This window comes from Mus caroli, chromosome 17 (assembly GCF_900094665.2).
Source record: "Mus caroli chromosome 17, CAROLI_EIJ_v1.1, whole genome shotgun sequence".
Lineage (NCBI taxonomy): Eukaryota > Metazoa > Chordata > Mammalia > Rodentia > Muridae > Mus > Mus caroli.
Genome location: NC_034586.1, coordinates 11427031 through 11444438, shown reverse-complemented (window position 1 = coordinate 11444438; position 17408 = coordinate 11427031). Strand labels below are relative to the sequence as shown.

Below are 17408 nucleotides of genomic sequence, written 5' to 3'. Positions count from 1 at the left end.
AATACCCCCTTACTCAGCTACTCGGGGCGCCATGGTCCTCTACCCCTGCGTGGTGTATGACCATGGGCCCGAGAACGCTCTCGAATAAAAATCCTCTTGCAGTTGCAGCAAGACCGTTTCTTGTGTGATTTGGGGTGTCGCCTCTCCTGAGTCAGAACGTGGGGGAGTCCTCACGTTGTGGGTCTTTCAACCTGAAATGAGTTACACATAATCAACTTGTTAGTCAAAGGATCCCAGGGGAACCCTTAAGCAAAGCAGGCCATTACAAAGGCTATAGGTTTCCATATCCTCCACTGGTAGGTGTCTCACTACGGTCACCTTCATAGGCTCCCCAGAATCTCCCCCATACAGTTCTCCCATTATTCCCAGATATACCCCCCACACTGATTGCCATACTCACTCCCAGCCTTCTCTCACACCTGATCCCCATCCTCATTCCTATGTTCACCCCTCTCCCACCTAGTTCTTGCCCTCTATCCACCTCCAATGTCTATTTTATTTCCCCTTCACAGTGAGACTCTCGGATCCTCCTCTTGGCCCTCCTTATTGCTTAGGTTCTTTGGGTCTGTTGATTTTAGCATGTTATCCTGTACTTTACAGCTAATATCCACCTATAAGTGAGGATATACCATGCGTGTCTTTCTGGGTCTGGGATGATTCTTTTGTTTTGTTTTTTTTAATGAATCATGGCCAATTTTATTCAAATTCTCCAAAATTTGTAGCAAATGTGTTAATTGCTTCTAAAACTGTATGTCATCCTTTATACACAATGGTTACTTTTCTTCTTTTCTTTATAATCCTTTAATAGAAGCCAGAATCTTGGGCTGCCCAGCTGGGAGCCTCTGATCTCCTGTTCTGACTAAGTTTCTTTTCAATATTCATGGCCAACATTTGACTTCTAAAAGAAAGACTTTTAGTCTTTTCAATCACTTTCTGGTAGGGTGAGATTGCATTGTTGCCTATTACCACATGACCTAGTTTAGAATCAATCTTGGCATCCAACCTTGCATTTCTAATCAAATTCCCAATCCATCTTTCAGCTTCTTCTGAAGTCATATTCAGTTTATCTGATAACATATTAAAGCTGATACACTGGTGGATACGACAAAAAGTCTCAAATATGAAGAGACAGGCATTCTCAATGAGGTCCTCAAGACACGCTACCAGGAAGCAGTCATCCACGAGCACTGACTCATTCTCCCAGCTTTTTCTGAGCCCCGTCAAAATCAAAGTTAACACACAGGCATTCAACAAATTCTGTAATTGGGTCTTTATATGTGTAAGACTCCTGTTGAGTAACTTTCACTAGATCTTTTCCCACTTGCTGGTGTTTCCGCACATTTTTGTTGGTTATGACGGCAGTGGTCAAATAGAGGAGAATATGAGGACACATTGTCTGAATTGCATTAAGGTTCTATGGTTGGTAAAGGAAGAGATCAAGAATATTGTCACAGCCTTTTGGATGGTTGAAAAAAAAAAAAAAAAATAAAGACCAATGAATAAGCCATGTTCTCTGCTAAAGAGACCGGAGTGGAGAACTCACAGAATTATTGTCGATGGTCTCTTCTGTGGCTTCATCCCAATTCTGCATTAAGATTTCAGAGGCCAGTTTCCCCCAGAGTGAACCTAAAGCAATTCTATTTGTTGCTGGAACCAAAACTCTAAAGAAGTAAAGATACTTTGCTGCTCCAGAGTAATTTCCACACTCGTACTGGGATTTTTCGTATCTGTAGAGTGTATATAAATAAGTGCTCTTGCCTAAACCCATGCTTGTCTGCCAGGTAGTCAAATAACATCCGGCCATCCCTGGTTGACTACATCTGCCTTATAGTTTCTGGGTCTTCAAACATCTTCATAATTGGTTCTGTTTCTGCCTGGAGCTGTTTCAGCTGCACAACAACTGTAGTTCTTTTTTCTCTCAAAGCATGAAGGATATCATCAAAATAAAGGTTTTGTAGACATCCATAGCAAAGTCCACCATATTGGTATCACTAAGAAGATCCAATTTTCCTTGCAATAATTCTTTTTCATTATAAATCTCTTTCACAGAGAGAAACTCAAAAAGCCAAAAGACCAGATGTGGATACAGAAAGTGTGTGATGCAAGTAGTCAAGTTGTACTCCACCATCTTGTGTGTGTGTGGGGGGGGGGGACACTTTTTCCAGGTTTGTATAGATGACCACATTTTCCTCAAAAACCTCTTGAGCTAGGTCCCTATAGTTCAAAATACCCTCAAGAACACTGTCTTCCATGTTTCTACTAGTATGGCCCATTAAGTCCTACTTAAAGGATTCCACTGCTTTACAAAGTCTCAGAATCTACATACCTCCAAACAAAAGCATGGTCAGCCCTAACACAACAATATCCCAGTCCCTGGTACCAGCTTCTGTCGTTTTGTTTTGTTTTGTTTTGTTTTGTTTTGTTTTGTTTTGTTTTGTTTTTTGAGACAGGGTTTCTCTGTGTAGCCCTGGCTGTCCTGAAACTCACTTTGTAGACCAGGCTGGCCTCGAACCCAGAAATCCACCTGCCTCTGCCTCCCAAGTGCTGGGATTAAAGGCATGCTCCACCACTGCCAGGCCCAGCTTCTGTCTTAGTTAGGGTTTTACTACTGTGAACAGACACCATGACCAAGGCAACTCTTATAAAAACAACATTTAATTGGGAATAGTATACAGGTGCAGAGGTTCAGTCCATTATCATCAAGGAGGGAAGCATGAAGAAGCTAGAGAATTTGCTGAGAGTTCTAGTCTTGTTCCAAAGGAAACCAGACAAAGACTGACTTCTAGGCAGCTAGGAGGACAGCCTCAAAGCCCACGCCCCCAATGATACACTTCCTCCAACAAGTCCACACCTATTCCAACAAGGCTACTCCTCCTAATAGTGCCACTCCCTGGGCCAAGTATATTCAAACCACCACACAAATGAAATTTTGGTTTTTCTCAAGGGAGTTTCTCTGGGGAAACAAACTACTCTTAAGCGTAAGCCCAATGCCCAGCTGTAGATGGCCAACAGAAAACGAACTCAAGAATATCTTTGGAGGTTCCTTGTCTCATGTCATGCCAGGGTCTTTTTTCACTTACTTACCTATTTTTATACTATAGGTCTCTTGTATATATATGACGGCCTCCAGTTTTATGTTTACATGAGATTCCTGAATGTGCAAAGAGCATGTCTCTGAGACTCTATCTTGTGTCTTTCATGGGCTCTTCTCCTTCTGTTTGTTTGTTTGTTTTGTCCTATTTCAATGTCTTTGCTTTTGTTTTACCTAAAATTTTATTTTATCTTATTACCCCTTAGATGCCTGTTGGTTTTTTGGGTTTTGGGTTTTTTTCGGGGGGGGGGGGATGGGGGTTCGAGACAGGGTTTCTCTGTGTAGCCCTGGCTGTCCTGGCACTCACTCTGTAGACCAGGCTGTCCTTGGACTCAGAAATTCGCCTGCCTCTACCTCCCAAGTGCTGGGATTAAAGGTGTGCGCCACCAATGCCCAGCTTCAATAGCCTGTTGGCTTTCTAATGAAAGACAGAAAGAGTGTAGAACCTGATGGGAGGGGAAATGGAGAGGAACAGGGAAGGAGTAGAGGAAGGGGAAACAATAATCAAAATATATTGTATGAAAAAAATCCATTTCCAATAAAAGTATCCAGCATTCTGCTATGAGTCGATTAAGAATTCATGCAGTGGTGATGGAATCAAAGCCATGTTTTAAATTCATAAATCCAGTGTGGATTTTTACATCTTTAAATTATAGCATGAAGATGCTAACTATACACCTGCCAGATCAGAGGCCAAGGGGTAGATGATTGCAAAGCTCCAAATATGTTGTCAAGTGCCTGTATTCATGGAACAAAGGAGAGTAATGAGAGAGGTAACAGAGTTCTTCCATTTAATTTAAAGTGTATCACATCATCTTTAATCCTCGTGCTTAGAAATATCCTCTTACAAATAACAAAAAAAAAAAAAGAATAAAATTTCAAGTTGCATTTTGTTGAGATGGTTAACTACTTGAGTATGTATTTGCTTGTTTGCACTGTCTTGATATGTCACACTGGCTGGCTTTGAACTTTCAATCCCCCTGCTTTTAAGGGCTTAGACCAAAGGTATATGCATCACCATACTCCAGCTTTGGAATTTTTAAGAAAGCAAAAGCATGACTTTTAAGGTTGTTTGGAACCCAAACAGACCTAGAAATTGTACACCAGAATATGAGATTTGATTGACATCACACTTTGTAGCTACAGAAAATCAGCCTAAATTGCCATAAGAAGAAGCACAAGGAAGCCAAGAGATGCACAAAGACTGCTGGTCAGCTTTGCTTGTCTATTTGATTTGTTTCTCCTGAAACAAAGACATGATTGCAAGGTGATCGTAACAACAGGGAATCATAAGAAGATAGTCATGACGACCTTTTGGAAACAAAGGTAGGGTTGCAAGATGGTTACTGTAAACTTTAGGCTGTTCTTCCCAACCACCTAATTCCCAGAAATCTGAAACTAATTATTTATTAATAAGCTTAATAATTATCTACTTATTAATAAGGCCATAAACTTTACCTTGTTTTACAACTAGCTCTTAACTTAGTTATCCCTTTTATACTAACCTGGGTTCAGCTATGTGACTGGTTTCTTCTTATGTCTGTCTCCTCAGCGGTCCAGGGGCAAATCTCCCTCATCTCTGACTATTTTCTAGAATTCTCTATCCCCGACAGATGTCCCATCTCCTATTTCCTGCTTTAGCTCATTGGCCATAGGCTTCTTTATTTTCAGGTAATGTTTATACACAGTTCACAAGAGATTTTCTCTAGAGGTTTTAACTTTTTGAAATAAAGACATGATTGCCAGTCATGGAAAAGACAGTACAGAACCATTTGTAGTTAAGGTTGTAGGTAGGTGTTTAGTTTCAGACCCTGGGACAGGGACTGAGGCACCTATCTTAACATACCAAAGCAGATCTGGCTTCCAGGTTCTCCCAGTATCCCTTCATCCCTACCTAGCATATCCTGCCATCAACAATGCACTTTCCAGCCCAGGGACTGGGCTGTTCTTCCCCAAGATGCTCCTCCCTATATAATGCATTTTGGTATCCCCTCTATCTTCCCCTCCTCCCTCACCCTCTGTCTCTGTCTCTGTCTCTGAGCTTGTGTTCTTTCTGTCTTTCTTTTCCCCCTCCCTTCTTTCTCCCTTCCCATTCACTGGCCTCCTTGGGGGCAGTGAATTCACCCAAAAGCAGCTTCCCAATAAACCTGTATTTAATATAATCTAATCTAGCCTGAACTGGCTCACTTCACTGGCAGAAAAATAACGTATCAGTGGGGCAAAGCCCAGTCCTTTAGAAATGGGTTTCATCATAAACAGGAATGAACCTAGTGTGTCTTTACTATAAGATGGCTTACAAAAGCCGAAGATGGAGGGAGGATGGTTCTTCACTAAAAAGCAAGACTCTATCTGACAGCAAAACAAAACAAAATAAGCATTGACTAATGAAACAAGTAAGGTTTGGCTTGTGTCAGATTCGTTCTTTCACAGGGAGCAAATGTGAAAGATGTGAAATCCTTTCCGAGAAATGGAAAGGTATGGTTCCTCACCTCCCATTCCTTCAGGCTCTTGAGGAAAAGAAAACTTGTTTCAAATAGAAGTCCTTGCCAATCATACATTCCTGACATTCTTCCGTGATAGACAGTTCCAGCTGTGACAGCTGATGAGTGCAAACCAAGTCCCTAGCAAGAGCCCAGACCTCAGACAATCCCTTCCTGCTCCCAAGCTGCCATTTTTTGAATCACGCCCTACTCCTATATTCTTTTGTTTAGTTTTGTTGTAAACATCTTATTAGCATGTACTGTTTCCTCTTTGTCCATTATCAACTTGATTCTGGCACTGAATACTACCTGAGGCCTCTATGTGGCTCAAATAGCTTATAAGGCTCAAATATGAGAAGAAAAAAGGAGACCATTTAATATTTGTACATTCGTAATAATTTCTACAATGATTTCTATGTACTTAGTATAATTTGTCGAGTTATCTTAAAATATACTTGCAATTTTTATAGTATTGGTCTAGATACATTTTTATCTGTATATTAAAGTATACTCAATTGCTTTTCCTAATTTAAACTTTTAACGGGTGCAATCAGCTCTTAGAATAAAGGATATCCAGTTTTCTGTTTCACACACACATTTTGTGGTACTTTTTTTTCCTAATAAACATCTAGAACTAAAGAATATATATGTATATATATTCTTTATATGTGTGTATATATATATATATTCCTTTTTTAATTAGGTATTTTCTTCATTTACATTTCAAATGCTATCCCAAAAGTCCCCCATACTCTCCCCCACACACACTCCCCTACCCACCCACTCCCACTTCTTGGCCCTGGTGTTCCTCTGTACTGAGGTATATAAAGTTTGCAAGACCAAGGGGCCTCTCTTCCCAATGATGGCCGACTAGGCCATCTTCTGCTACATATTCAGCTAGAGACACAAGCTCTGGGGGTACTGGCTAGTTCATATTGTTGTTCCACCTATAGGGTTGCAGACCCCTTTAGTTCCTTGGGTACTTTCTCTGGTTGCAAAACACATGAAACTCAAGAAGAACAAAGACCAAAGTGTGGTCACTTTGCCCCTTCTTAGAATTGGGAACAAAACACCCATGGAAGGAGTTACAGAGACAAAGTTTGGAGCTGAGATGAAAGGATGGACCATCTAGAGACTGCAACACCCNGGGATCCATCCCATNATCAGCCTCCAAATGCAGACACCATTGCATATGCCAGCAAGATTTTGCTGAAAGGACCCTAATATAGCTGTCTCTTGTGAGGCTATGCCAGTGCCTGGCAAACACAGAAGTGGATGCTCACAGTCAGCTATTGGATGGAACACAGGGCCCCCATTTTGTGGTACTTTAAAGACTGATTGTAGTATCTTCCATTTGTCATTTCTCTGTAATGCTCTGGCCGTTAGGAATAGAGGTGAATGTAGGGATAGAGATTTTTGTCTCTGAACGAAGCTCTGAGTGATGCTGGCTGGTCTAAATGGTTTCATGTGTGTGCAGCTTCTTCACTATTTACTTCTCTACAAAGGTTCTTCATCAGCTTCTCGGAGCTCTTCTGTCATAGACAAAGTGTAGCATGTGACCGCCTTTGGGAAAGGTTTTCCTCAAGACTTACAAGATCTAAAAATATTCTGCATGTGTGAGTCTAATTAGTCTCCAACTGTAGTCTGCAGACATAATAGGAAGAGTTCCTAATCTCTCTCTTCTACTACCTTCCAGAGAGGAGGATGGATAAACAACAATTCAAGGTTTCCTTACAGGAAAAGAGGCCAAGAATATTTTCTCATGATACTTCAAAGAAATTGTCAATTTTCTCTTTATTTGCATATTCCTCATGAATTATGACTTTGTTAATTTAATATACATCTATGTATCTGTTTCATTATGTGCCTCTGTAGGAACACATTAGCACTGTAGGATTTCCTTTGACTATCAGGCTTATAATACTAATAGAACATAAGATTTGTATTACTTATTTGCTTATTATTTTATTTTTCTGCTGGGGAAATCATACTTCGGGCCTCGTGCATGCGAGGCCAGTCCATTCCCACAGAGCTATCCACAACACACTTATACTTCCTTTTGTTCCTTTTATCTCTGTGACTACAAGTTTTATATTTCACATTTACAATTTTACAGAATTCCATACTTTAACCACTACAAAAAGTGATTAAAGAAAGCTATTTTGGCTCCTTGTACAGTAGGGTAAGAAGTAAAGTAAATTTTTACCATCTTAACTTTAAAGGGAAGTCTACCTTTTCCATTCACTTTGAACAGTAAGCCCATAAGATAAAAATGTAAACTTCAATAAGATTGAACTAAAACATATTTATCACATCATACTTCAAGTAGCATGTTTCTATTATTTAAAAATATTATATGCCTTACTAATCATATTATTAGAACTGCTACTATTTAGTGCAGAATAATTTCTTAGCAATAACAATTCTCAAATATTATGAGTTAATAACTGGGCTACTGAGCTGGGCATCCTCTGAAAATGGTTCAAAGATTTTCAACAAAACATGCAAGCAAAGAAAAGAAGAGCAAGAAAGATAAGGAGGATGCTTTGAAGGCAAAGTGCTTGCTATGGAAGCCTGAATTTAATCCCCATTACATACATTTAAAAGGCATGGTGGTATGCACTTGTAACCTCAGTGCTCCAAGGGAGACTACATGAACCCCTGGAACTCACAGGCCAACTAGGTTGTATATCATAATTATTAAGTTCTCCCCCAAGAGAGACCTTGTCTCAAGAAACAAAAAAGTGGGTAGTACAGAAAAATGAGGCAGAGAAGCCGACAGTCTTGATTTCATCAGGCTGAGACTTCTGCATTAGAACAGCGAAGGAGTCCAAGCTCTCCATAGGATGCAGGCTGAGTACATTTACAGCGGCTGGGAGATCTACCTATATGCATAGGTAGCTACCAGGGAGTTAGAGCTACTTTCTGTGGTTTGAGTTGGGAGCAGGATGGGCTGTTTTCCATACCAGGACATATTGTTTCTGCAGGTGAAGCAGACAGGTTAGTCTGGAGCCAAGCAAGACTGTATGATGAGAGGCTGTTGCCCAGTATTGCCTTACTCAGTTCTTCATGACCTGAGGCTAGTACCCAACAGATGGCATCTGAGGAGAAATACCTGAGTTTGACCTCTAGCCTGCACTCACAGATACACACATATGCAAGTACACACACACACACACACACACACACACGTGCACACACACAACATACATATGAGAAGAAATACAAGAAAAACAACAAAAAAAAGGTCCATATGTTTTTTTTTTTTTTTTTTTTTTTTTTTTTTTTTTTTAGTCTAGAAGGGCCAATGAAGGCCAGAAAAGGGCCTCAGCTGCCCTAAACCTAAGGTATGAGACACCTGACGTGGTGCTGGGAACAGAACTTGGGTCCTCTGGGAAAGTGGGGAGCAATTTGAACTATTGAGCCATCTCTCCAGCTCCTTGTATTTCTTGATAATAGAGAAGATGCCCATGATTTACAGAAGGGAAATTGCAAAAACGTCAAAAACTAAGCAAGCTGTGGCATTTACAATTAGAGAACTTGATACATTAGCTAGACTTATTAAAATTTCAAATCTCATCACCTTTAAATCGATATTCCCCAAACTGTATCAGTAAACATTTAACAGTCACTAGAAAAACAATAAAGGAATTTTACTGGGGGACAAGGGGGCTTCTTATCCCATGTTGTGTGTGTGTGTGTGTGTGTGTGTGTGTGTGTGTGTGTGTTCATATTCTGAGGATCCAGCTCAGGTCCGCATGCTTAGAAAGCAAACATGGAAACAAATGTCAGCTCCTTGGCACTATCATTCCTTCCTATGCTCATCTTTGATTTATTTGTGTTGCTTTAAGAGGAGGGAACATGAACACAAGTTGAGCCTGTAAGGATTGTGTAGCTTTAAGCAAAAAAAAGAATCTGAGGATGGCGCTCGCTTTGGCAGTACATATACTAAAATTGGAATAACACAGAGAAGATTAGCATGGTCCCTGTGCAAGGATGACACACAAATTTGTGAACTGTTTCATATTTTTCCCACTCTCTTCTTATCTATTCAATACAATACTTGAAGTCCTAGCCAGAGCAATTAGACAACAAAAGGAAGTCAAAGGGATAAAAATTGGAAAGGAAGAAGTCAAAATATCATTATTTGCAGATGATATGATAGTACACTTAAGTGACCCCAAAAATTCCACCAGAGAACTCCTACAGCTGATAAACAATTTCAGCAAAGTGGATGGATATAAAATGAACTCAAACAAATCAGTAGCCTTCCTATTCTCAAAGGATCAACAGGCTGAGAAAGAAATTAGGGAAACGACACCCTTCACAATACTCACAAATAATATAAAATATCTTGGTGTGACTCTAACCAAGCAAGTGAAAGATCTGTATGACAAGAACTTCAAGTTCCTGAAGAAAGAAATAGAAGAAGATCTCAGAAAATGGAAAGATCTCCCATGCTCATGGATTGGCAGAATTAATATAGTAAAAATGGCCATCTTACCTAAAGCAATCTACAGAATTGCAATGCAATCCCCATCAAAATTCCAGTTCAATTCTTCATAGAGTTAGAAAGAACAATTTTCAAATTCATTTGGAATAACAAAAAACTCAGGATAGCAAAATGATTCTCAACAATAAAAGAACCTCTGGTGGAATCACCATGCCTGACCTCAAGCTGTACTACAGAGCAATCATGAAAAAAAAAAAAAAAAAAAAAAACCTGCATGGTATTGGTACAAAGACAGGCAGGAAGATCAATGGAATAGAATTGAAAATCCAGAAATGAACCCACACACCTATGGTAACATGATCGTTGACAAAGGTGCTAAAACCATCCAGTGGAAAAAAGACAGCATTTTCAACAAATGGTACTGGTTCAACTGGCAGTCAACATGTAGAAGAATGCAAATTGATCCATTCTTATTTCCCTGTACAAAGCTCAAGTCCAAGTGGATAAAGGACCACACATAAAATCAGATACACTGAAACTAATAGAAAAGAAAGTGGGGAAGAGGGCTGGCAAGATGACTCAGTGGGTAAGAGCACTGACTGTTCTTCCAAAGGTCCTGAGTTCAAATCCCAGCACCCACATGATGGCTCACAACCATCCATAACAAGATCTGATGCCCTCTTCTAGAGTGTCTGAAGACAGCTACAGTGTACTTACACATAATAAGTAAATAAATCTTAGAAAGAAAGGAAGGAAGGAAGGAAGGAAGGAAGGAAGGAAGGAAGGAAGGAAGAAAGAAAGAAAGAAAGAAAGAAAGAAAGAAAGAAAGAAAGAAAGAAAGAAAGAAAGAAAAGGAAGTGGGGAAGAGCCTTGAGCACATGGGCACAGGGGAAATTTTCCTGAACAGAACACCAATGGCTTATGCTCTAAGATCAAGAATTGACAAATGGGACCTCATAAAATTGCAAAGCTTCTGTAAGGCAAAGGACACTGTCAATAAGACAAAAAGGCAACCAACAGATTGGGAAAAGATCTTTAACAATCCTACATCCAATAGAGGACTAATGTCCAATATATAAAAAGAACTCAAGAACTCTAGAGAACCAAATAACCACATTTAAAAATGGGGTAGAGAGCTAAAGAAAGAATTCTCAACTGAGGAATCTCAAATGGCTGAGAAGCACCTAAAGAAATGTTCAACATCCTTAGTAATCAGGGAAATGCAAATCAAAACAACCCTGAGATTCCACCTCACACCATTCAGAATGGCTAAGATCAAAAACTCAGGTGACAGCAGATATTGGCAAAGATGTGGAGAAAGATGAACATTCACCCATTGTTGGTGGGATTGCAAGCTGGAACAACCACTCTGAAAATCAGTCTGGTGGTTCCTCAGAAAATTTGACATAGTACTACCGGAAGATTCAGCTAAACTACTCCTGAGCATATACTCAAAAGATGCTCCAACATATAACAAGAACACATGCTCCACTATGTTCAGCCTTACTTAAAATTGCCAGAAGCTGGAAAGAACCTAAATGTCCCTCAATAGAAGAATGGATACAGAAAAGTACACAATGTAGTACTACTCAGCTATTAAAAACAATGACTTCATGAAATTCACAGGTAAATGGATGGAACTAGAAAATATCATTCTGAGAGAGGTAAAAGGCTCAGAATATCCAAGATACAATTCACAGACCATATGAAGCTCACAAAGAAGGAAGACCAAAGCGTGGGTGCTTCAGTCCTATTTAGAAGGGGGAACAAAATAATCACAGGAGGTAGAAGATGGAAGGGACTTGAGATGAAGAGAGAAGGAGGAGAGGGAAAAGGGGGGCAGGATCAAGTAGAGGAGGAGACTGTGGAGATGTACAGAGGGTCAGGAAATTGAGTAGAGGTGTGTAGCAATGGGGGATGGGGAACTGGGCATAGCCACCAGGAAGTCCCATAAGCCAGGAAACAAGAGGCTCCCAGGACCCAATGGGGATGACTTTAGCTGAAATACCCAACAAAGGGGAGAGAGAACCTGTAGAGACCATATCCAGAGGATGGGCATGGCCCCTGATTGAGGGATGGGACCACCCATCCATCTCCAAAATATTAGCCTAGAATTGCTCCCTAAGCATATCAAGTAGATATTAAATTTAGGCATTCTACAATGTATACCTACTCTAAAGCATTGTGTTGTCATGATAAATATATGTAATTATCATTTCTAAGTTAAAATTTTTACATAATAGCAACAAAATTTTCAAAGTTCAAATTTCTCACTACTATTTATTTTCGAACAAATTTTTATTTTCTAACATGAGGAGTACTTAAACGCAAAGTCATGCTGAAATGGAAACATTAATTATCCTGATTTGATCAATACATGCTGCATTCCTGTACTAAAATATCATGCTTTAATCCATAAATGTGTACAAATATTTTTTAAAAGGGGGGGGGGCTTCTTATCCTGTGTGTTAGAGGAAACTTGTTAGACACTTTAGGACACTTGTTAGAGGAAATGGAAATGTCAAACTACCTTGATTTAATCGTTAAACAATATATACTTGCATTATAAGTTGTCATGTCTCTTCCCCATAAATTTGAACTCAAGGAAATTATCCTTACTAGTTCTATTTTAAAAAGTGTATATTGGTAGTAAAAGCTAGGCATGGTTTTAGGTTTTGTTTAAACAGGAGATGAGATGTATAGTTTATAAGCAGCACTTCATAGATGGCAGCCAGCAGGAGGCTGATGAAGGAGTGTGAAGAGACCTGAAAATGTGGGATGAAATCTTCCCTAACACCCAGGTTGACAAACGTAATTTACTGACTTGACAAGGGCTTATTGTTCCTGACCGCCCTCCATATGATGCCTTCAGAACTGAAATAAACTTTCCAGCAAAGTATCCATTCAAACCACCCAACATCGCATTTAAAACAAAGATCTACCACCCTGACATTGATGAAACGGGGCAGATCTGTCTGCTGGTGATTAGTGCTGAAAACTGGAACCTAGCCACCAGGACTGGCCAAGCAATTCAGTCCCTGGTAGCACTGGTGAACAGCCCGAGCCTCAGTACCCACTCTGGGCTGACCTAGCTGAAGAATACTCAAAGGACCGTAGAAAATTCTGTAAGAATACTTTAGGGTTTACATAAAAAAAAAAAAAAAAAAAAAACCATGGGGGAAAATCAACCTGTGGACTAAAATCTACCATGAGTAATTCCAGCAAGTTTGAGCAGAAACCTGGTGCAGTGTATTCAGATACCCCACAAAGCACAAATCTGAAAACTGACACATGCCGTCAACTGGCATCTGCGTGTGACAGTTACCAACTTTCTACAGTTTTCTTAATCAAAAGTGGTCTAGGTAACCTGTAAAGAAGGATTAGAAAATTCAGATGGTCTAAGAAAAGAAAGAAAGAAAGGAAGGAAGAAAGAAAGAAAGACAGACAGACTAGCACTTCATGAAATTTCAGCCTTTTTGTGCATTCATTTCAAAAACTCTACAAGGAAATAAGGCACAGATGACCACAGAGGGGACTAAAGCCCAAGGTTTCAAAGTGGGACCTGAAAGAAAAAAAAAAAAAAAAAAAAAAAACCGAGACTGTGGAAAAGTTAAATGTATCATTTAAATAAATATAAGCTGAGGCGATTTGCATAACAATTGGCATCCATTTTTGCACTGGCCAGTATTATGGAAAAGGGGATTGTGATGATTTGTGTCTGTGTTTATGTGAAGTCTAGCAAGCTGTGCAGAGGAGTGAAGAGCTGGGCTGCATCAGAAGTCGCCTTCTGAGCTGACTCTCTGGATTTCCTTTGAACTCGTTTTCAACATTATGCTATGCAGCAGCTTGTCTTTGTGTTGGTAGAAGGAGAAGGAAAAACACAGGAGACTAGGCTTTAGTTTCTAAATTAAAGCTCTGCTGGGCTGATTGTTCAAGTGGCTTTTCAAAGGCAAAACAAGTGGGGACATTAAAATTCCTGTTTCTGTAGGAACACGGACTGAGCCCAACACCACCACCGCCACCTTGTTGTTGTTGTTGTTCTCAATACCAAATAGAGCAGATTTCAGTGTATCTTACAGACACCTTAAACGGACTCAAGGTATTTTTGTTTGGTTTGATATGGTTTGTTTTCTCCCCAATTTGATTGGTATTTAGAGACGATAATGGAAAATGAAATGCAAAAATCCAGACAGGAAATATGACGAGGGGTCTTTTGACATTGAATTTCTGAACCTGGGAGTTCTGAGTCCTCAGCCTTCCACATTTTTCTTGCTAGTGAACCCAAGGTTCAGAAGTTAAACCCTCCAAGTCCCGCCCTTTTTATACTACCCTATGCTGCCCCTACCGTTAGATGGAGAAACTGCAGGTAAAGGTTAGTGGAGAGAAGGCGATCTGGGGAGGATAAGGAGCCCAGATGCTTAGAGTTTTGTTTTAACTAAAGAAAACAAAACAAAACCGCACTCTTGTTCTAGAATGAGTGAGCTGCCGTTAACTACCTATGAAGCTCAAGAATCACCCTGGAGAACATAGCTCGATCTCCCCTCCCCCATCTCCTTCCACGGAATGCAAAGGACGTCGTCCTGAAACATTTCCTGAGCCAATTCTTTTACAATACACTTTCTCATTTGGGTCTAAGGGGTTTCTTTCTACCCTTTCTCTCGACATGAGGCCAAGTCATATTAGCACCTTAGGTGGACAGGAACGATAACCCTCTTGTGCTCGCACACGTCCAAAGGACCATCCCTGTCACCTCCTTCACAGTTACACACAGTTGGAAGACCCTAGAGGATAGTTGAAGGGACGTGCTTTTGAGGGCACTGATGGACAGCTATAAAAAGCGAGGAGAAAAATCGAGGGGAGGGTGTCTGTTGCCCTCGTGGCGGCGCGGAGTGCGAACACCGCACGCGTCCGGGTGACAACTGGTAGAGTCCGCAGCAGGACCGTGATGAGCCGGGTGGGTAAAGGCAGCGCTGCGGGCCTGGAGGGCGGCGCAGAGGGCGGCGCTGGCGGCGTGAAAGGCGCCTTTGTGCAAGCCGGTGTGTAGGACCGCAGGAGAGGAGAGAGCAGGACCTGGAAACAGGGGTAGAGGCGTACCATGCTCCCTGCCGTCGGGTCTCCAGCAGGACAGTAGGTTAGAACGGTGGACTGGGGACCGGCGCTGCAGAGGTTGTCTGCCTCTGTGGCCGTGGGGCAGGAGTGGGAAGAGAACAGTTTGGAGGAAGTTGGGGAGAGGGACCTGTCTCCCCGCCCTCTCCGCCTAGGTGACAGAGAGGCCCCGCTGGCTGGCGGGGTGCAAGCACTGCCCCGGCAGCTCACTCGGGAACCGGCATCTGGAGAGCGGCCCCCGGGTGGAGCCGCCCGCCTGCCGCCCACCTGGGGCAGAGTGGCGGGCGCGGCGTGGCCTCCCTCCTGCGCCCCGGCCGCGTGGCTTGCGGCTTATTTTCCCAGCTGGCAAGCGTCGCGCTGCAGACAAGGGAATGCCTGTGGTGAGTTGTTTATTTTGTTGAAGTTTGCGGTGGGCCCGGAGGACGGTGGGGGGGGGCGAATAGCAGGCAGCGGCCGGGACTGTTTTGTTTAGGTCTTGGTCCACCTGTGTGGTATAAATCTGCCAGGCTCCGGGCTGTGGGGTCCAGGGTGAGAAAGCCCTGGCGTTCCAAAAGCTCCTGGCCACGTTTAATTTGCAATGCCTGGAACCGACTAGAGTCTAAGGAAGGCTGCTCCCCAACCCCCAGCTTTCCGTAGACGCTTCCCTAAGGGACAGTTGCCTCCTATGACCTGGGAACAGCTGGCCACTGAAGTTTCCCCATTCCCTTCCCCATTCCTCGGGGGTAATGGAGCTGAAGCTTTAATGTGAGAGGAGCCCAAGAAAACAGAGACAAACTTATCGTGGGGGCGGGGGTGGTGTGAAGTTCGTTCAGGGGTGTTGGGTCGGACTGCTTCTACAAACTGGGATTCTGTGTTGGCCAATTTCCCAAACTAGACTGGTGAAAGGCTGGCTGGCTCCTGAGGGAGCCCATAGGAACCCCTGGGGCTGATGTTAGTACAGCCTCGGCTTCGTTTGCCTGGAAGAAAAGCCTAAATACATTAGTGAGAGGGTAAAGCTTTTAAGGCCTTCTTGGGAGTGAGTGGCTGGCTAATGAGAGGTTAATTTTGTTTCGAAGGGAAGGCTGTGCTGGTTTCCTGAGATAAATGGACAGGAAGCACATTACCTCCAAGCACTGGCAAGCGGCTCCCAAATGCTTTTTGCACCTGCCGCTTCTAGCCCTGAGAGCCAGAAGCGAGCCCTACTGGAGTCTGTTAGGGATCAAGGGGCCCGGGATGCAACCCCTTGCACTCTCCGTGGTCTCTCTCTCTTTCTCCAGGGGTTCAGCGCTCACACGGAGCCCTGGGGCTCTTCTCTTACACCTAGGTCCTGCGTGTTCCGGAGCTCGGGGGCATCCTGATCCCGCTGAGCCCCTTCCAGGTGCAGAAGGGTTAAGAATGATGTAAGTACAAGCCAGGGGCTACATGCTGCTGGACTCTGGGCTATTCCAGCCCCTTATTTTCAAACACTGTGGAGCAACGAGCAGCAGGGGAGCCCTTACTCCGGAATGGGTTACACAAATAGCTTATTGCAGGCTTCTCTGCCCTGGGTGAGCTGTTAAGCAGAGACCCTCATGTTAGGTTTCTGGGTATGGAGATATAGTACCTGGGGAACAGTTAAGACACTATGTAAGGATTTGGGAAATGAAACTGCATCATGTTTAGAATCTATTAACGTTTCTGGCATCCGTTTTAATTACCCAATTGCATGCCCATGGTGTAGTATGCTTTGCTGGGTCTCTTAGATGCACTGTTCTGGTCTCACCACTCCTCGAAAACAAAGGGGAAGAGAGAAAGAATGCAGATGGCAAGACACAAGGTGGATTTTGGGGTTGCTCAAGTTTCCAGTCATCTCATTTTTTTTCCTAATTAAAATGTAAAACTTTTATAATCCTCACATTTGTTCTAGCTTCCTCCCTGGATTTTTCTTTGTCCCGTTCCAAATTCTGCTTTAACCTGCTGCACGGGAGCTTTGATGCGTGGCCACCCTATAACCAGCCATTCAACATGCTCTTGATTTCCAAGCTGATTTCAAATCTTGCTAACTAACATCCAGGTTCACCCCAAACTGAATCTTGCTAACTAACATCCAGGTTCACCCCAAACTGTATCAATGGACCCGATGTCATGAAAATAGGAACCACCTTGTACTTTATTAAAAAATATATATATAGCGTTTTCCTCTAGCAGCTGAACACTTACGCTGTAATAAAAAGTGAATTGTTAGGCATACATGTCTTAAGCTTGTCAAATTTTACAACAGAGGTGCAATAAAACACCTTAAAGATGATTCCCCCCCCCC

The 17408-nt window shown here is 42.1% G+C and overlaps 1 protein-coding gene, 1 non-coding gene and 1 pseudogene across 3 annotated transcripts in view; 2 read left to right on the top strand and 1 right to left on the bottom strand.

Moving 5' to 3' along the window:
* Positions 1-783: 783 nt before the first annotated feature.
* On the bottom strand, positions 784-2128 carry LOC110284292 (annotated as a pseudogene).
* Positions 2129-9495: 7367 nt separating this feature from the next.
* LOC115029818 lies at positions 9496-9602 on the top strand. Its single transcript, XR_003835376.1, has one exon. It is a non-coding gene; the product is annotated as a U6 spliceosomal RNA (small nuclear RNA).
* Positions 9603-15052: 5450 nt separating this feature from the next.
* Positions 15053-17408, top strand: part of Rgmb (repulsive guidance molecule BMP co-receptor b) — a 23580-nt gene continuing 21224 nt past the window's right edge. The window contains exons 1-2 of one of the 2 annotated variants that reach the window (XM_021149484.2): positions 15053-15510; positions 16434-16509. In XM_021149484.2, coding sequence (XP_021005143.2) covers positions 16505-16509 — 5 coding nt within the window. In that variant the 5' untranslated portion in view covers positions 15053-15510; positions 16434-16504. Of the gene's footprint in view, positions 15511-16386; positions 16510-17408 lie in introns of both variants that reach the window. The other variant, XM_029471632.1, reaches the window with a different exon arrangement.